General features: G+C 46.3%; 1 protein-coding gene across 5 annotated transcripts in view; it reads right to left on the bottom strand.

The window, feature by feature from the left end:
* RABGAP1L (RAB GTPase activating protein 1 like) overlaps positions 1–21103 on the bottom strand; it is a 302720-nt gene that overhangs the window by 223632 nt on the left and 57985 nt on the right. For all 5 annotated transcript variants that reach the window (XM_064148105.1, XM_064148106.1, XM_064148102.1 and 2 more), the window contains exons 12-13: positions 16091–16184; positions 6705–6855 (exon numbers count right to left, since the gene is read on the bottom strand). In XM_064148105.1, coding sequence (XP_064004175.1) covers positions 6705–6855; positions 16091–16184 — 245 coding nt within the window. The remainder of the gene's footprint in view (positions 1–6704; positions 6856–16090; positions 16185–21103) is intronic.

Raw genomic sequence — 21103 nt, 5'->3', positions numbered from 1 at the left:
TTCATTGCCCTTCTCTGGACAAGTTCCAGGATCCACAAGGGGACATTGCTGGCTCACTGTGAACTTCTTGTTGTCTACCAGCACTCCCAAGTCCTTGTTCATGCTGGTCAACCTCTCACCTGTACCGTGTTAGGAGTTATTTCTCCCCAGATGCACTTCCCTTACACTTGCCTTTGTTGAACTTCATTTTCAATAATAACAAAATTCAAACAAGTTGTTTCTTTAAGCCATTAAGGCATTTAAAAGCAGTCTGTGGAACACTGTTAAATGAATTTTTGAAGTACAGCTCACATCTTACAGGAAATCAGATTGCAAACTGAAAGTCTTCTATAAAGAATTGATGCATTTAAGATAGATCCTAAATCCTACCTCAAAATGGCACACAGAGAAGTTCTCAAAATACAGAATGTGAATGGCTGTCTTCTTTATTCTTTTGTTCCTTTACTTACACAGCTGCACACAACCCTGACAGGGGTCACTTTCTAAAGGCAGGAAGAAGGAGCAACCTGTAGCTAATTTCAAGAGTGGTCAGTTACAGCACTAGAAGACAGGCCCTCAGCTTCTAACACTGAGGAGGAGGGAAAGAAGTCTTGCCCTACAAATTCAGCAGTGAGAATACATCCAAGAGCAAGATCATCTAAAACAGAATAGCAGAATGTTAGTAATAGGCAGCATAAAGTATTACTGACATCAAGTGACAGCAGATTGCTCATGATTTACACATTGACAGTGCCTGACACCTACTCTGACAGGGGCAGCATGGGGCAAAGTGGAGCATCATTATTGCTGAAGACAATTACCAGTCACCTCGGCTGCAATAGGAGGAAATTGCTGCCTGCCACTGGTCAGTTTATCATAGCTCAAAATACATCTCCTGGAAAAATTCATCCGAGTCTCCCCTGAGGAACTTGTGAAGCTGAACATGAAATAACATCAAACAGGCAGAAGAAAAAAACCCTGTCAAGGAAAAGACTCTAACTTGGTGCATACCTTCTACTTATATTGACTTGACTTGTACTTCTAGCAAAGGCACCTGGCAGGCTTTCACCCGAGCTCTGCACACAAGTACTGGGATTACTCTTTCATTAGCATCATGTACAAGAATTATTATAAAGAGAGTGTCCAGCAGGTCAAGGGAGGTTCTTTTCCCCCTCTACTCTGCCCTGGTGAGGCCACATCTAGAGTATCACATCCAGTTCTGGGCTCTCCAGTTCAAGAAGGCCAAGAACTTGCTGGAGAGGGTACAGAAAAGAGCTACAAAGATGACAAAGAGGCTGGAACATCTCTCTTATGGGGAATGGCTGAGAGAATTGGGTCTTGTTAGTCTGGAAAAGAGAAGAGTGAGGGGAGATCTCCTAAATGATTATGGAGGTGGTGGAGTCACTGTCCCTGGAGGTGTTCAAGCAAAGCCTGGACGAGGCACTTAGTGCCATGATCTGGTTGGCTGGATAGGGCTGGGGGATAAGTTGGACTGGATGATCTTGGAGATCTCTTCCAAACTGATTGATTCCATGAGTCTGTGCTTACAGGGTGGGTGTCAGGAGGATGGCACCAGCCATGGTTCAGTAGTGCCCAGTGATAGGACAAGGGGTAATGGGCACAAACTTGAATGTAGTAAGTGCCATCTAAGCATGACGAGGAACTCTTTTAAGGGTAATGCAGCACTGGAACAGGCTGCCTAGAAAGGTGGTGGAGTCTGCATCTCTGGAGACATTCAAAGCCTGCCCAGATGTGTTCCTGTGTGACCTCCTCTAGGTGATCCTGCCTTGGCAGAATGGTTGGACTTGATGATCTCCAGAGGTCCCTTCCAATCCCTACCATTCTGTGATTCTGTAAGTAGATTTTTCTCCCTGGGATCTGCCTCTGTCATGTCCTTAAAATCAATCAGTATCAATAAACACACATTGATCTCTGTGGACATATGCTTTATTTTCTCCCTCCTTTCCTGTGCCCCCTGCAGGAGGGTCAAAACCTCACAACATACATGGCAGAAGAGTAACTAAGGCAGATTTTGATTGCCAGGCAGTAGATTTACATATATGTCAGAAACCAAGCAGCTGCCAAATCACAACTCCTACTCTCTCAAATTGTATGCAAGACCTGCTATTGTGCTCCAGTCAAAAGTGCTCACAGCAATCACCAAGGTGGAAAGCAGCAGGAGACACAAGATAACGCTTGTCAGTGAGAAAGGATTTGGGAGAGCAGAGGGGTTTGTCTCCCTTCCCTCCTGGAACTCCAAACTCATCCAGAGGTGGGAGATGTCTCAGCATGTAAATGCTGTGATGTGGGGAAGGAAACAGAGCTCAGTAGCTCATTCCTGACAGGCTGCTGACCAGCAGTGTGGAGGCCTAGAGGACATGCCTTCCAGAAATAATAACCATGGCATTGATTCTTCTAAATAAGACACAGATTTTATTTTGCTTTCTCTGCTGAACTGAAACACTAAATCAAGCCCCAAATTACTCTCTCCTGCAGAACACACTGAAGAAAACACTCCTCTAGCTGAAAAAAAAACCTGCAGCAGATTTCACAGCTCTGCATACAGATGGATATGGAGACAGTAACATGCACAGCAGAGCTGTTAAGTGATGTGAATAAGAGTTGGCCAGTCTAACACGCTACTTATGCACGATCTGCGTGCAACTGGCAGAGAACAACAACTGTGTCTATATCATAGTCTCTAAAGAAAATTTAAGTGTTGAGAGTCTGCTAGCACTCAGTTCAGCACAAGGAATGTGGTTTTTGGCCTCACAGCAATACAGTTCTCCTCCTCCACTAGCAAGAGAGAGCTTCACCAGGAGGTAACGAGCAGCACTGCAATGATCTATTTCTCTCTGTTTCTCAGACATAAATTAGGTGCCGTATGTTCAATACTAGCAATTCCAGCCACCCCATTCCCTTTTCAAGCTGTGATGGTAAAATTAGAGTTTTCAGGATCTGTTCCTCAAATTTGCCTTCTGAAATTTTCTTTAGAAAAAATTCCTTCAGCTCTCATAACCAAAGAAATTTAAGGTGGTAAAGCTGTGTACAGAGACGGGCAGCAAAGCCGGGGAAAGGTCTGTAGAGGAATGGATGAAGGAACTCACCAGGGATGAGGGAACTCATCAAGGATTCAAGGCAATGAAGCTGGTGAGAGGCCTGGAGCACAGCCCTGTGAGGAGAGGCTGAGGGAGCTGGGGGTGTGCAGCCTGCAGAAGAGGAGGCTCAGGGCAGAGCTCATTGCTGTCTACAACTACGTGAAGGGAGGCTGTAGCCAGGTGGGGTTGGTCTCTTCTGCCAGGCAAGCAGCAATAGAACAAGGGGACACAGTCTCAAGTTGTGGCAGGGGAGGTCTAGGCTGGCTGTTAGGAGGAAGTTGTTGCCAGAGAGAGTGATTGGCATTGGAATGGGCTGCCCGGGGAGGTGGAGGAGACACCATCCCTGGAGGTGTTGAAGCCAAGCCTGGCTGAGGCACTTAGTGCCATGGTCTGGTTGATTGGCTAGGGCTGGGTGCTAGGTTGCACTGGATGATGTTCGATGTCCCTTCCAACCTGGCTGATTCTGGGATTAACTGGGATTGGTTAGTCTGGAGGAGGCTGAGGGGAGACTTTACTGCTCTCCACAAATCCTTGAGGTTGGATTGAGGTGGGGGTTAGTCTCTTCTCCCTAGTATCTGGTGATAGAATGAGAAAAAAATGGCCTGAAATTGTGTCAGGGTAGGGTTAGGTTGGGCACTAGGAAAAATCTCTTTACTTCAAGAGTATTCAGACATTGGAACAGGCTGGCCCTGGGAGGTGGTGGAGTCACCATCACTGGAGGTGTTCAAGAAATGTGTGACTTTATGACATGGCATCATTTAATGGGCATGGTGATGTTAGGTTGGCAGCTGGACTATGTGATCTTGAGAGGTTTTTTCAAGATACAGGCTGGGGTTGGAGTGGCTGGAGAGCAGCCAGACAGAGAGGGATCTGGGGGTGCTGATTGATACCCACCTGAACATGAGCCAGCAGTGTGCCCAGGTGGCCAAGAGAGCCAGTGGCATCCTGGCCTGCATCAGGAATGGTGTGGTCAGCAGGAGCAGGGAGGTCATTCTGCCCCTGTGCTCTACACTGGTTAGACCACACCTTGAGTACTGTGTTCAGTTCTGGGTCCCCCAGTTTAGGAGGGACATTGAGATGCTTGAGCGTGTCCAGAGAAGGGCGACGAGGCTGGGGAGAGGCCTTGAGCACAGCCCTACGAGGAGAGGCTGAGGGAGCTGGGATTGGTTAGCCTGGAGAAGAGGAGGCTCAGGGGAGACCTTATTGCTGTCTACAACTGCCTGAGGGGTGGTTGTGGCCAGGAGGAGGTTGCTCTCTTCTCTCAGGTGGCCAGCACCAGAACAAAAGGACACAGCCTCAGGCTGTGCCAGGGGAGATTTAGGCTGGAGGTGAGGAGAAAGTTCTTCCCTGAGAGAGTCATTGGGCACTGGAATGGGCTGCCCGGGGAGGTGGTGGAGTCGCCGTCCCTGGGGCTGTTCAAGGCAGGATTGGACGTGGCACTTGGTGCCATGGTCTGGCCTTGAGCTCTGTGGTAAAGGGTTGGACTTGATGATCTGTGAGGTCTCTTCCAACCTTGGTGATACTGTGATACAATATTTCCTATTAGAGTCTATATGACACAGCCTCTTCCAAAATACCCAGCACTGGAACATTTCTATCTTGAAAAGGCCAAGCACAGCAAGGTATTTTTAAGGCATGAGGCCCCAACGTCAAGCTGAGCTTGCTTGCATTTTACAAGTTTTCCACTCCCTCCTCCGCCGTGAAGCAAACATCTTCCTCACTTTTGGAAAGCAAGAGCTAAATAATGGAGGTGGTTTTGATGCAACATTCAGTTGACAGATGTCCTGTGAATGGTTTCTAAGGAAAATAGAACCCGACTACAACGTCAGAAGGAAAAAAAGCTACACTATCACAACATCCTTCTTTAGTGGGGAAGGAAAAAGAAGCCATGAGGACAGCTCTCACTTGGGGGACGCTGTGAAGCTTTACAAGCGTAGTGGGTAGGTCACATTAAGAGGACAAGTAGCAAAGAGATGTGACAGCACTATGAAAGGAAACTTCTACTAGCAACACCACTCCAGAACTTCTGTGTGGACAGATGATTCATTTGCTAGAGAACAAATCCAACACTTTCTCTGAGCCACATACAGTATTCTCTTCATCTGTTCCTGCCATCATGACCATTTCTTGAGACAGCTGCTTCTCAACTAGCCTGCAGTGGCAACGATTTTAGAAGCCCAAGTGCTGAGCTGACCTCCTGACACAGAGTTGCCACTATTACAACACAGTGGTTGTGCTAGTTTGAAGCTAGCTAGAATGTTTTGGTGAGAAGAACTAGATCACAGGCTGTGAAAAGAAAACAAGGGTGATGTCTACCTCACTCATAGGCTTGCTGAGATGTATAAAACCAAGAAGCCAAACATAGATAACTCACTTCTGCCGGGGAGCTCCAAGCTGCATTTCTCTCTCTAGCCTCTCTGCCGTCTCTCTGACTTACCCACTTTGCTTCCTAACCCCCTGGCCAAACTTCCATTCTTCCTTGGGACTGGGGCAAGGTTGAGAGGGGGGTGGAGAGAAGGTGGAAGGGCGGCTGGGAGCCCCTCCTGGGAACTCAGGCTTCTGGGAGGGCTGTTGTGTTTCTGCATTACCTTTTATCTTGTCTATTTCTGTATTACCTTTTATCTTGTCTATTTCTGTCTATAACTATATATACTGTAAATATCTACTTGGATATTGTGCTAAGCTGTAAATAATAAGCTTCATTCATATTTCCAGAGCTGGCTGAGTCTAGTCTGGGTGATTTCCAAAGTGTGAGGGGCAGGGAACACCCAAACCATCACAGTGGTTCTCAACCTTTCAATCACAGCTATGTCTGGAACATCTGTGCAGACAACTTCTTATACTGTTTACTAAGTGCACTGATGATGTTAGGATACAGAATGGAAAGAGATTCCCAAAACGGTTCTGTGGTGGTTTTACACCACTTAGAGTTAGGAATTTAACCCCCCAAAGGGTAATTCTCCTCTCAAAACACCCATACAGCAAGGAGACTGGTTTTCTGCTGGGTGAGAATGGGTTGAACTTTCTTCTTTAACATAAACAACAAACCAAGAAGCATCCAGCTTTGTGAGGCTTGAGTTGTCTGGTTGTTGTCTGGTTGGTTTGGATTTTGGGTCTTTTTTAATTGAAGCAGAGACAATTAAGGCATAGAGAGAACAAACTGCTGAAAACCACCAAAGTGATGATTTTGAGTCTATAAAAGCAAACCAAAACAGAAATTGCTGAAGAAATAAACCAACTAATTTCTTTAGTTTCTTTCACCCAAACAATCAAACACCTGAACAAAAAGTTAATGTGCTTCTTACCATGACAACAAGGGAACAGAAAGCTGAATGCCAAACACTACTGCAGATACAGGCCAGCAATTTCTATTGTTAATGCCATCCCTAGCAGGAGGTAATGTCACCCAATCACCATTCCAGTTGCTTAAGACAAGTCAAACTCTTCCACTCCTTTAGTACCTTCCCGCTGAATAAAACTGATGCTCACCAGAATTCATTTCAACCAAAGGAGCTAAAAAACACATCACCAACACCACCAAAAATGGCAAACAAAAAAAAAACCCAAACAACCAACCCCCAGACAAACAGATAAAAAGAAAGCAGAGAAAAGCCCCAAAAGCCTTACCATTGTGATGAGAAGTCTGTACTTATCCAGCATTGCCTGGTTGTCATGGCATCCTGCCAGCAGCTGCCAAACCTCTGCCCGTAGTGCTTCTGGCACACCACGTTTCACCAGTGTAGATAGTCCATTTGGTCTCACCACAAGGTTATTGTGCCTGAGAAATGAGACAATTATTTGCCTACCACACTTCAGCTATAGAAGCAAAAATTGACAAAAACTATGAGGAGTTTTTCAACTTCCCAATATTCATCTGAAAAGCAGAATCAGCAACTGGCAAAGTAAGTTTTCTGCTACTGGTTGAGCTGATGTGTATTTGTCAGGTGGAAAGGAAACATTCTGCAAGGATTTACAGCAAGAAGCAGAGGCATAATGCACTGTACAAGACCAATTGCAAGGTCCTGAAGCTGGGTCGAGGCAATTCCAAGCACAAATCCAGGCTGAGCAGTGACTATCTGGAGGGCAGCCCTGAGGAGAGAGACTTGGGGGTGCTGGTGGACCAGAAGCTCAACAGGAGCCAGCAGTGTGCACTTGCAGCCCAGAAAGCCAAGCAGAGCCTGGGCTGCAGCAGCAGAATGTGGCCAGCAGGGCCAGGGAGGGGATTCTCTCCCTCTACTCTGATCTGCTGAGCCCCCACCTGGAGTACTGCATCCAGTTCTGGAGCCTCTATTCCCAGAGGGATGTGGAAATGCTGGAGTGTGTCCAGAGCAGGGCCAGGAGGATGCTCAGAGAACTGCAGCAGCTCTGCTGTGAGGGCAGACTGAAAGAGTTGGGGCTGTGCAGTCTGCAGAAGTGGAGGCTCCAAAGTGACCTTCTTGTGGCCTTACAGCATCTGAAGGGGGCTACAAAAAAGCTAAGGAGGAGGTTTTTAGGCTCTCAGGGAGTGCCAGGACTGGGGGGAATGGAGCAAAGCTGGAGGTGGGGAGATTCAGAGTGGAGGTGAGGAGGACGTTGTTGAGCATGAGAGTGGTGAGAGGCTGGAATGGGTTGCCCAGGGAGCTGGTTGAGGCCCCATGGCTGGAGGTGTTTAAGGCCAGGCTAGATGAGGCTCTGGACAGCCTGATCTAGGGTAGGGTGTCCCTGCCCACAGCAGAGGGGTTGGAACTAGATGGTCCTTGTGGTCCCTTCCAACCCTGATTTTATGATGCCCAAACTCTCTAGGTATAGAGGAAATGATGGAAATGAAACCAACAAACAATGGCAGCCACTGAACTAAGCTGGCTAATGAGGACCATTTGAATTGAAAGAGAAAACTAAGCCACCTGTGCAGAAAATTCCATTTAGATGTTTGTCCAATATATACATTTAGCTTCAGTTAAGAGCAGGAAATTTAAAAATAGCCTAAGATATACAGAGCAATAGATTTTGGAAAACAAATTAATACAAATTTAAAGAGCATTAACATGAAGCCTAAACCTACAATTTTTCACTTGACACCAAGAATATGTAGCAAGTCCCACAGATCCCACACAGCTTAGTAAAATCCCCCCCACTCCAAATGAAACTGTCTCTTAGTTGAGCTTGTGTCTTACTGTCTGCCTGTACACACACCAAGAAAAGCAGAAAGACAACTGCAGGATGACTTACTTTATCCCAAGAGACTCAGGCAGGCCTGAGAAGTGAGCCCAAGCCAATGTCATGAAGTTCAACAAGGCATGTGCAAGGTCCTACTCCTAGGTCAGGGCAATCCCAAGCACAAATATAGGCTGGGCAAGGAATGCTCCAAAGAGCAGTCTGAAGGAGAGGTACTTGTAGGGTGTCAGTTGATGACAAACTCACCATGAGCCAGCAATGGTCACTGGCAATCCAGAAGGCAGCCATGTGCTGGGCTGCATTAAAAGCAGTGAGAGCAGCAGGTCAGGGAGGGGATTCTCCACCTCTGCTCTGTACTGCTAAATCTCAACTCTGAAGCACTGCATCCAGTTCTGGTGTCCCTAGCACAAGAAGGACACTGAACTGCCAGAGCAGATCCAGAGAAGGCCCATGAAGGTGATCAGAGGGCTGGAACACCCCTGTAGGGACAGGCTGAGAGAGTTGGGGCTGTTCAGCCTGGAGAAGTGAAGGCTCCTGGGAGACCTTAGAGCAGTCTTCCAATATCTGAAGGGGACTACAAGAAAGCTGGGGAGAGACTTTTTACAAGGGCTTGTAGTGGTAGGATGAGAGAGAATGGACTGAAGCTTGTGGAGCGCAGATTGAGATTGGAAGAATAAATTCCTTGCAGTGAGGGTGGTGAGACACTGGAAGGGGTTGCCTGGGGAGGTCATAGATGCCTCCTGCCTGAAGGTGTTCAAGGCCAGGATGGATAAGGTCTTGACCAACCTCCTCTAGTGGAAGGTATTCATGTCCATGGCAGAGGAGCTGGAACTAGATGATCTTTAAGGTCCCTTCCAACTTAAACCACTCTCTGAATCTATAAATCTTCCAACACTGTGTGATTAGTCCTGCAAAACAGGACACTGAAAAGGGCATTTTCAGCCAGGTCAAATACTACAGACTACTAATCCAGTCCCTGAGCCCACAGGTTTGGGGTAATATCACTGCACATGCAGAGTGTTGCAGAGCCTTCAGGCACAGATGTTTACAAGTCCTTTCTGACATAGCTGCTTACTGATGTCAATTAAAATTCACTCTGACTTATCATGGCAATCTTCAGAGCAATGCAAGCAGCAACCCTAAAGCGGGAAGCGCTTTGCCCTGTTGCAGTTTTGACCACTGTTAGGTTTCTCAGCTCCACCAGCAGAAGAACAGTTAGAGTGGCAGTTCAGCCACAAGCTAGCAAGCTGTGATTAAAGAACCTGCAATTTGACCTTCCACTTAAAGCAAATGTTTAGAGCACTCATTCTCTGAAACAGGTCATTAAGATGTGAACATATTACTACAAATGTTGCAGATGTAAAAGGTGCTCTAAATAAATTCCTCTTTCCCTACAGTACAAGGATGATACTCTCCCTAGCATCAGCTGACAGGACAAAAGGAAATGGCCTGGATTTGTACCAGGTGAGGTTTAGGTTGGATGTTAAGAAAATATTCATTCCCACAAGGGTGGTCAGGCATTGGGACAGGTTGCCCAAGGAGGTGGCAGTCTCTGTCCCTGGGGATGTTCAAGAATGTATAGACATGGGATCCAGGATCATAGAATCAAGCAGGTTGTAAGACCTCCAAGATCATCCAGACCAACCTAGCACCCAGCCCTGGCCAATCAACCAGACCATGGCACTAAGTGCCTCAGCCAGGCTTTGCTTCAACACCTCCAGGGATGGCGACTCCACCACTTCCCTGGGCAGCCCATTCCAATGCCAATCACTGTCTCAATCACTCTGACTTCAGGACGTGGTTTAATGACCATGGCTGGTGTCAGGTTGATGGTTGGACTCAGTGATCTTAGAGGTCTTTTCCAACCAAAAGAATTCTGCAATTCTATGAATCTAGAGTATTTCCAAGGGACTTGAGAATTAAACCAGGAAAAGTGTGATGATTTATTCTTTCAAAACACAATAATCTGGATTTTAAATGTGTGGTGCAAAGTAAATCATTTCATGTGGGAATGCAAAGTGAAGAAGGATAAGAACAGGCAGATGCTGACCTTGGTTCCCACCAGCTGCTGGCTACCTTAGCTGAGAAAGGATAAGAGACCCCTCGTTAATGAGGAAAAAGCATGGTTTATGCTGATGGAGTGGGTTGTCCTTGCCTAATTATGCTAATGTGTAGGTGTGTGCTCTATGCTCTGAGGCTATATGACAGCTGAAATGATCAATAAAGGCCTCCAGCATAACTCACATTGAATAATCTGGAGTCCATGTGGCATCGCCTCTGATCACACTGATGTGTGGGGGCCTTGACCACGTTCCCATGGCAAGCTAGTAGGTTTTATGCAACAATTTCAAACTTCAGCATTGGAGTTAGCTAAATTAAAGCTCAAGTAGACTCTCCTCTCTTTTTCAGGACATTTTGCAGCAAGTCATATTAGCCTAATGATCTTGTGATGGGAAAAAGCTAGAGAGGAAAAACTTATATTCACAGAAATATTAAAAGAACTAAACAGTTGCTAAGCAGCTGCACAATAATGAAATGCACATTCAGGAATAAATCAATGAGCTAGAGTAGAAATGTGAAAATGAAGCATTCATAGCATGCTTCAAATTGGATTGGTTTGGCTATTAAATCTATTTGGTCATCTGTGTTATGCGAGGAACAGAGGCAGCAGCTATGGTAAAATGAACAGCTAAAAAGAAACAGAAACCTAACAGCAACACCTTGAGTGCTGTGTCCAGTTCTGGGCTCCTCAATTCAAGAGATGTTGAGGTGCTGGAAGGTGTCCAGAGAAGGGTGACAAAGCTGGTGAGGGGCCTGGAATACAAACCCTATGAGGAGAGGCTGAGGGAGCTGGGGGTATCACAGTATCACCAAGGTTGGAAGAGACCTCACAGATCATCAAGTCCAACCCTTTACCACAGAGCTCAAGGCCAGACCATGGCACCAAGTGCCACGTCCAATCCTGCCTTGAACAGCTCCAGGGACGGCGACTCCACCACCTCCCCGGGCAGCCCATTCCAGTGGCCAATGACTCTCTCAGGGAAGAACTTTCTCCTCACCTCCAGCCTAAATCTCCCCTGGCATAGCTTGAGGCTGTGTCCTCTTGTTCTGGTGCTGGCCACCTGAGAGAAGAGAGCAACCTCCTCCTGGCCACAACCACCCCTCAGGTAGTTGTAGACAGCAATAAGGTCACCCCTGAGCCTCCTCTTCTCCAGGCTAAACAATCCCAGCTCCCTCAGCCTCTCCTCATAGGGCTGTGCTCAAGGCCTCTCCCCAGCCTCGTCGCCCTTCTCTGGACATGCTCAAGCATTTTGATGTCCCTCCTAAACTGGGGGGCCCAGAACTGAACACAGTACTCAAGGTGTGGTCTAACCAGTGCAGAGCACAGGGGCAGAGTGACCTCCCTGCTCCTGCTGACCACACTGTTCCTGATGCAGGCCAGGAAGAGGAGGCTCAGGGGTGACCTCATTGCTGTATACAACTCCCTGAAGGGAGGCTGTATCCAGGTGGGGTTGGTCTCTTCTGCCAGGCAAGCAGCAAAAGAAGAAGGGGACACAGTCTCAAGTTGTGCCAGGGGCAGTACAGGTTGGATGTGAGGAGGAAGCTGATGGCAGAGAGAGTGATTGGCATCGGAATGGACTGCCCAGGGAGGTGGTGGAGTCACCATCCCTGGAGATGTTGAAGCAAAGCCTGGCTGAGGCACTTAGTGCCATGGTCTGGTTGACTGGACAGGACTGGGTGCTAGGTTGGACTGGATGAGCTTGGAGGTCTCTTCCAACCTGGTTGATTCTATGATTCTATTCTATGATTCTACACATTTTTCCCTTCTTTGTGAGAAGCCCAGGCTCCCCACATTCCTACACACCTAGGAGAAGCCCAGGCTCCCCACATTCCTATACACCTTCTGACACCTGCTTGGCCAAACTGTAACAGAACAAGCATAAAGTAAAAGCTTTTTTTTCATTCCACTCTTGTCCTTTAGCATTCCTGGGTGCTGACAGCTTTAATTCATTACAAGGTGCTGCAATTCAAAGAGATGATTTTAAAACATCAAAGAACCAGGGATTTAAAAGTGGGATGGAACAAAGTATGCTCCAACTTAAAAAATAACTATTTCTGATCAAAGACTGCTATTGATCATTGCTACACACACAAAAAAATAACCAAACCAACAACAAACTGCATCAGAAATACTTCAGTACTCAGCTAAAGTAGCTCAGCTTGCAAGAACAACTTTCATGCTGAGGATACAGTAAAATAAGTTTTAACATCTTCCATCACTTTCCAACAGATTATTGTCTCTTTCTGGGACATTCTTTTACTCCTGTTTCCATGTCTGAAGGGGACTCCTGGAGCACTGTTTCTGCTGAGTCAGTCCTTTTGGTTACAGTGACATTTAAACTAAATGACAAGCAGCAACTGAAGTGCAGGGAATGTTTCCTCTGAGTGACAAATCAGCACATCACTTTCTCCAAGAGGAAATGGTAATTTTTGTTTATTTACTTTGTTTAACTTGTGCACAAATATTCCACTAGCATATGCTGCAGTTTGCAACACACCAGAAGATTTTGTTTCCATCTATTTTTACTTCTCAAACCCTAACCATTTATCATCTGTTACTCTTTCTAAATTTTCTCCCTTAAAGGTAAAAGCTGCTGCTCAGGAATTCAAGTATTTCACACACTTGCATTTGTCTTTAAAATTAATACTGCCTTAAGGTGTCCTAAAGAAAATGTTTGCTACTGCAAGTCTTCAGGCTGGCAGGGATCTTAGAATCATAGAATCAGGCAGGCTTGAAAGGGACCACAAGGAGCAGACAGTTCCAACCCCCCTGCCATGCCCAGGGACACCCTACCCTAGAGCAGGCTGCACACAGCCTCAGCCAGCCTGGCCTTAAACACCTCCAGCCATGTGGCCTCAACCACCTCCCTGGGCAACCCATTCCAGCCTCTTACCACGCTCATGATGAACAACTTCCTCCTTACCTCCAGGCTGAATCTCCCCACCTCCAGCTTTGCTCCATTCCCCCCAGTCCTGTCACTCCTTGAAAGCCTAAAAAGTCCCTCCCCAGCTTTTTTGTAGGCTCCCTTCAGATACTTCCTTCAGATCTTCCATATCCACTCCCATTTTTAACTAAGGTGTTTTAACTACTAAATGATTCTCTGAGTTACATGTACAGAATAGAATCAATCCTAGAATCAACCAGGTTGGAAGAGATCTCCAAGATCAGTCAGTCCAACCTAGCACCCAGCCCTGGCCAATCAACCAGACCATGGCACTAAGTGCCTCAGCCAGGCTTGGCTTCAACAACTCCAACCAAGGCAACTCCACCACCTCCCTGGGCAGCACATTCCAATGCCAATCACTCTCTCTGACAACAACTTCCTCCTAACAACCAGCCTAGACCTCCTCTGCCACAACTTCAGACTCTGTCCCCTTCTTCTGTTGCTGCTTGCCTGGCAGAAGAGCCCAACCCCACCTGGCTGCGGCCTCCCTTCAGGTAGCTGCAGACAGCAATGAGCTCTGCCCTGAGCCTCCTCTTCTGCAGGCTGCACACCCCCAGCTCCCTCAGACTCTCCTCACAGGGCTGTGCTCCAGGCCACTCACCAGCTTCCTTGCCCTTCTCTGGATACCTTCCAGCACCTCAACATCTCTCTTGAACTGAGGAGCCCAGAACTGGACACAGCACTCGAGCTGTGGCCTAACCAGTGCTGGGTACAGGGGAAGAAGAACCTCCCTCATTATAAGTTATGCTAGGACTTGAAAGTAGTTGACTCCAGAAGTCTTCAATGTTGTTTTTTCTCAGTGGTATATTTGAGGACGTTGAAGAAATAGTTAGTTACAAGAAACCTGAGAGAATGAGCTGTAGGTGTTTTTTTTACTTTAGCAAGTGCAGAGTGAAGAAAACCTGCCACACAGCTCAGAAAGGACTCAGGATGACCTTCCTCAGTGGTTTGCAGAGCCAGGTATAAAACTGCTAACAATTTATAAACTCTCTCTAGAGATATCTTTTAAAAATAGCCTTTGGAAAGTTGTAAAGAGCTCTAGAGTGGATTCATTTATAGCCTTTTTAGGTGAGGAAAATGCAATTGTCTCTAGCCAGGTGGGGTTGGTCTCTTCTGCCAGGCAACCAGCAACAGAACAAGAGGACAGAGTCTCAAGCTGTGGCAGGGGAGGTCTAGGCTGGATGTTAGGAGGAAGTTGTTGTCAGAGAGAGTGATTGGCATTGGAATGGGCTGCCCAGGGAGGTGGTGGAGTTGCTGTCCCTGGAGGTGTTCAAGAGACTAGCTGAGGCACTTAGTGCCATGGTCTGGTTGATTGGCCAGGGCTGGGTGCTAGGTTGGCCTGGATGATCTTGCAGGTCTCTTCCAGCCTGGTGGATTCTATGATTCACCAATTGATTTCCACACTTTCCCTCAGTGTTTTCTTAAGTTAGAGAATATTTGTACAATTATTTCATGCAGTATCTGTGCTTCCTCAAAATGATGTTTCATTAAGGCCAGAAGCTTGGCTGACAAAACAGTTCAAAACAAGCAGCAGGGAAGGGCTCCACTGAGCTTAAGGAAAATCTTGTGATGTCTTGCTTAGTAAACTTAGCCTGAGATGTCCATAAAGATGAGGTCAGCAGCAAAAGGTGGTGCTTCTCCAAAACTACAAAGTGGCCAAGTAAAGAGAGGAATTGCCCAGATAAATCCTTAAGGTGTTTTTCTGCTCCCTTTTTGGAGTTAGGAAGAGGAAATTTTGCCAATGCCTGATTAAGGGCCTCTGATTATTTTTGTCTCAGGCAGCAAGAGCTTTTCCTTACAAAGGGAAAAGTGAGTAAGTGGTTCTGGCATCTGCTAATAGAACAAGGTAGCAAATATACAGACTTATTCCTCTCTTGGCAGAGGGGAGGCTGCTACTGAAGCACTTAATTAAACCACAGAAATCACACTGTTGAGAACATACTCTAGGCTTACAAATATTCTTCATTTTACTCTCCAACAGAAACAGATTCAGTGAGGATCAAGGTTATTTCTAGTGCTTACACAAGGAACAACAGAAAATGAAGAAAAAGAAGAGTGCTTCTAAACAAATAAATCAATTCAATATAAGTCAACTACTACAAAAGCCTTAGGACAGATTGGAGTTGCTCTGTCTTTTCTATTCTAGCACTAATGGGCACTGAGTTTCAGGAGAGCTTAACATCCAGCCCAAAAGAAGATAGGTGGCCAGAAAGTTCTGCATTTGGAACTCACAAGAGCATCCATAAACATATTCATAGATTCATAGAATGGTTTTGGTTGGAAGTGACCTTGAAGATCATCTAGTTCCAAACCCCCAGCCATGGACACAGACATCTCCCTTTAGACCAGGTTGCTCAAGGCCTCATTCATCCTGGCCTTCAAGGCCTCCAGGGAGGGAGCATCCACAATGTCTCTGGGCAACATGTTCCAGTGTCTCATCACCCTTACCACAAAGCATTTCCTCCTACTGTCCTGTCTGTATCTCCCCTCCTCAAGCTTCAATTCATTCCCCTTTGTCCTACTACTACAATCCCTTGTCAAAAGTCCCTTTACACCTTTCTTGTAGCCCCTTTCAGGCTGCTATAAGGTGTTCACAGAGCCTTCTTGTGTCCTCCTTTTCTCAAACCTTGAATGAAAGAAGGCTTTGAAGAGAGAACTGCAGGTTAAAATAAGTGAGTTTACCAGCCTCTATGAAACAAGGTTTAAAAAACACACCTCAGTGGGTTATGTATTTTAGTCTTTAAACTGTGGAAGCTGAAGAAGAATGCAAACCTGCTGCTCAAGAGCATACAGTCTCATAAAACAAAGGAAAGGTTAGTACTTAAAGTCTGAATTTAAGAAAAGAAGTATTACCATCTCCCCAGTAATTCTCCCCAGGAATACAAAATCTTCTCAGGACAATCCTTTGACACATCACCAGTGCCACTGGAGAGTTCATTATCACTCTCTGCAAAAAAGAAAGGAAAAAAAAAAAAGGAAAGAAAAAAAAAGACAAAAGCATGCACAGATTTACTAAGGGGAACAGACATTGAAGCTTCATATATGTAGGTCTCAGACAAAAACCTTCTCACATATCAGTTTTAAAACCACAAAAAAAAGACATAGAAAATATTAGTGGAACCATAAAGAATGTTTAGGAGACTTGACAAAACAAGTGTATTAATAAAGTTACCACCAAGTTTAAAGGAACAATTCACAGTGCTGCTTGTCCTGGCAGGCTAATAGGCCTATTAGATGTCCTCCTGGCTTACTCCACCCTTCTGCTGATGGGGGAAGCAAGGGTGGGAGGAAAACAAAGGCTTGGGCCATCATGTCCCCTCCCAAAGTGATAAACAGGGATCCACAGGTGTTTAGGTACTTGTTGGTGTCTTACTCAAGTAAGGGTGAGCAAGCCCTGGGGGCACCTAATATGGTCAGTTTGGCAAATGCCATCTGATTGGTGAACCTCTGTGGCCAAAGGAGCCTCTGCACTCGGGCAAGTAATAGAAATGGAGCTGAGTGGTAAGCAGTTGTGCTGCCTCTGCCTCACTGCTCTGCCTCAGTGTGTGCTGCTTCTGTCTCACTGCCTCTGCCTAACTGCTCTTGGCCAACCTGTTCTGCTCTGCCTCATGCTTCAGACCAGCTTAGCCCTGATGTTTTGGGCTTGCACTACCTGGAGACTTAAGTGCCTCAAGTTTCCCAGGAGAAGGCATCTAAGTGCCTCACAACGTGGCAAGAAGTGCCACCAATATGGAGCTCTCTGCACATCTGCAAGAGCTGCTGCCTGCACCTCTGCAAACCTCCATGCCTAGAGGAACCAGGGTCAGGTCAGAGATTCTCTGCCTCTTTCCCAGCACCCTGGGAACATCTGGAAGCCTCTCAATGGCTGAGCAGTTCCAACACTGCCACAGAGGAGCCAGGGACTATCTTGAAATTGCCACTCCCCCTCAGTCAGTAGCACAGACTTGCCCTAGGGCTCCAGGCTGCCTATTGGTAAGTGAGGCAAAGTCATTTTTTGGCTAAACTTTTCTAGTGTTCTGATGCTCCTAAATGACTGAATTGCCCAGAAGCATCCTTGGGAACATTTTCCCAACCAAATTAGAACCCAAATGCAACTAATTTGTATATAGTTGTGGGAAGGGCTTCCTGGAAATAAAATTAACTATGTATTTTATAATCCCTGCCTTGTTAGTTGCCTCAACTAAAACACTGCTACAGGGAAAAGGGTTGGGGTCAAGAATAGCTTTATATGAGGAAAGCTTCAAGGCTGTGAGCTCTCTGTGTAATGAAATCTCACAGTGAAGTATTATCTACAAGTCACATCTACTGCAGCCTTCACATGAAGGCAATTCTCTTTTGAAGCATAGTAGATAGTGCTGCTTCATCACACCACAACCCTTCTGTGCCGTTCAGCTCTCATTTGGGACCCTGATCTCAAGAAGCCTCAGAGTCACAGTCATTTTTCAACTGAAACAAGTCCATGGGTGAGCTGCAAAAACAGCACTGTGACATTAAAGGTCACGATGTGCAGAACAGAAAAGCATGTCTCAGATGGAAAAGAAACCTCAGAAGTATTAAAATGTTTATGGAGAAATAGATGTCATTAAATGACTAATAACAAAACCAGAAGGGATAATGTGGGCTTGGCATGGTGTCCAAAAAATCACCTAACCCAAGTAACCATCCAGTTTCCAAGTGGCTCACGGCATATGTTCACACGGAGCTCCACAGTCTCTGTAGAGCAGCTCCTCATGTGAACATGGCCTTGCAGCTATCTGGACCTTTGGCCTTGCAGCTATGTGGAATCATAGAATCAACCAGATTGGAAGAGACCTCCAGGATCATCCAGTCCAACCTAGCACCCAGCCCTGTCCAGTCAACCAGACCATGGCACTAAGTGCCTCAGCCAGGCTTTGCTTCAACACCTCCAGGGACGGTGCCTCCACCACCTCCCCGGGCAGCCCATTCCAATGCCAATCACTCTCTCTGTGAAGAGAGACATTTCCAATGATATCTGAATAAAAAACTGTTACAAATTAAACATGCCCCCAAAGTTAAACACTGACAGGGCTCCAATTCTCAGCTTTTTTACTGTTCACAACCTAAAAGGAGCCAGTGCAACAGCCACATTATCCTCAGAGGCTTCTGCAGCTATGGAGAACTTAGGTGACACAGGGTCTCCAAGGCTGCTCTTTCCTTTAAACTGAGATGTCTCAAGAAGCTGAAAATGAAACAAAAAATGAGGCCCAAAGCCACATCTGCTCCCAAAATCTCTTAAATACTCTTCAACACAGCTTAGCCAGTTTGGTTGCTGACCTATCTTTAATTCCATAGGTACATTAAACACTTGACCTCCAACTTTATGTAGACAACAGCAGTAGTTCAGGTAGAGGAGGATCTTCAGTACTTGCATAATTACCCTCTTAAATCTTCACCCTTGTCATTCTCACTTCAATTACCCATTTCTAATTTACAGCCTCAGCAACTGTCAAATACAAGTCATTAATACAAATATCACCAGTGCTTGAATTTGACAGCGAGCGGTGAGGACACAGACAGCATCCACTGCATTTCAAGGACGATTAACAGCAAAAATGCTGCCCTAAGAGAAGAGAGTACATACCAGAAGCCTCTCTGCATTTCAATTTGAATGGTGCATTAGTGAAACCCTCTAGCCTGGAACAGGCTGCCCAGGACAGTGGAGTCCTCACCACAGGATCACAGAACATTAGGGGTTGGAAGGGATCCAAGGAGATCGAGTCCAATCCCCCTGCCAGAGCAGGATCACACAATCTAGCACAGATCACAGAGGAACACATCCAGACAGGCCTTGAAAGTCTCCAGAGAAGGAGACTCCACAGCCTCTCTGGGGAGCCTGTGCCACTGCTCTGGGACCCTTACAGGAAAGAAGTTCCCCTTGTGTTGAGGCGGAACCTCCTATGCTGCAGCTTACACCCATTGCTCCTTGTCCTACCCCAGGGAGCAGTGAGCAGAGCCTGTCCCCCACTCCTGACCAGCCCTCAGGTGTTTAGAAACATTGATTAAATCCCCTCTCAGTCTTCTTCTTCAGGCTCAAGATTGACCACACTGCTGTCTACAACTACCTGAAGGGAGGCTGTAGCCAGGTGGGGTTGGTCTCTTCTCCCAGGCAACCAGCAAGGGAACAAGGGGACACAGTCTCAAGTTGTGCCAGGGGAGGTCTAGGCTGGCTGTTAGGAGGAAGTTATTGGCACAGAGAGTGATTGGCATTGGAATGGGCTGCCCAGGGGGGTGGAGGAGACACCGTCCCTGGACACGTTCAAGACAAGACTGGATGAAGCAATTAGTGCCATGTTCTGGTTGATTGGATAGGGCTGGGTGCTAGGTTGGCCTGGATGATTGTGGAGGTCTCTTCCAACCTGGTTGATTCTATAATTCTATGATTCCTTTCTCCAGACTAAACAGCCCCAGGTCCCTCAGCCTCTCCTCATCAGGCAGTGTCCTCCAGTCCCCTCATCATCCTCATAGCCCTGTGCTGGACCCCCTCCAGCAGATCCCTGTCCCTCTTCAACTGGGGAGCTTAAAACTGAACACAGTATTCAAGATAGGGTTTCAGCAGGGCAGAGTAGAGTGGGAGGAGGACCTCCCTTGATCTGCTGGACACACTCTTCTTAATACACTCCAAGCTCACACACTGAAGGTGAAGGAAGACCTGATTCTAAAAGGAGAGATGTGAATTGCTTTGGAGAAACTGAAGAGCTAATAATGGGTTTCTATAAGAGCCACTGGCAAAGAGAGAAAAAGAAACCAATTTTGTGGTCTGAAACAAAATCTGATAAGAGATGAATCAAATCCCCAGCCAGATGAAAACTCCAGAAATTAAGCTCCACTGAATACTTCCAGGAACAAAACACACAAGCTGTTATCCCACCCAAACCTGCTGAGATCAGCCAGAAGACACAAACCCCTCCTCTTCTCCCTGCACTGGGACTGTATGCAAAATTCCTTGAGGTTCTTAAGGAGATCAGTGTTACACAGCATACACACTCCAGCAAAACAGCTCACAGTGCATCAGTCTGGAAAGTTCTTTCATCTGGAAAGCTTAACAGTATTTGGAATGTATTATTCAGTTATATGTCAGAAAATCATAGGCCTTAATTAGAAATGCCATATGCTCCCTTTCAAAAGATGCTAACGTCAAACTTCAAAATAGAACAGGGCAAAGGAGAGAGAATAAACTGCTTGAAAAATCTCCACCTTGTTTCCACTCTAAAGACTATTTACATATTGCAATCTGTACAAACACTTAGGTATAAATGAAGGAAAAGAAATAAAAATAAATAAAAGAGGCTGTGAGAGGCTTATTTAACTGCAGATGTTCTCCTCTGAGATATTTTCTTCTGCTTTCTATAGTGTTCAAGGCCAGGCTAGATGAGGCCTTGAGCAAGCTGCTCTAGTGAAAGGTTGCTCATGGCAGGGGGTTGGAATTAGATATTTAAGTGCCCTTCCAAGCCAAACCATTCTGTGAAGCCATAAGCCAGCAGCATTAGCTACAGCATCATTTTATCCACCCTAACTCTGCTGGGAATGTCACAGATGTCTTCCTCTAAATGTGCTGTGTACTCCTCCCTCCTTCCTTCCTCTGCCCTGACCTCTCTGAGCCTTTCAACAGGACAGCCTCTCCAAGTCTAAGTAGGAGTACTGCTCTCAAGCATTACTGACCACTCCTCCATTTACATAGATTTACATAGAATCAACCAGGTTGGAAGAGACCTCCAAGATCATCCAGGCCAACCTAGCACCCAGCCCTGGCCAATCAACCAGACCATGGCACTAAGTGCCTCATCCAGGCTTTTCTTGAAGACCCCCAGGGACGGTGCCTCCACCACCTCCCTGGGCAGCCCATTC

Source organism: Pogoniulus pusillus, chromosome 8 (assembly GCF_015220805.1).
Source record: "Pogoniulus pusillus isolate bPogPus1 chromosome 8, bPogPus1.pri, whole genome shotgun sequence".
Lineage (NCBI taxonomy): Eukaryota > Metazoa > Chordata > Aves > Piciformes > Lybiidae > Pogoniulus > Pogoniulus pusillus.
This window is presented reverse-complemented; position numbering and strand designations above follow the sequence as displayed.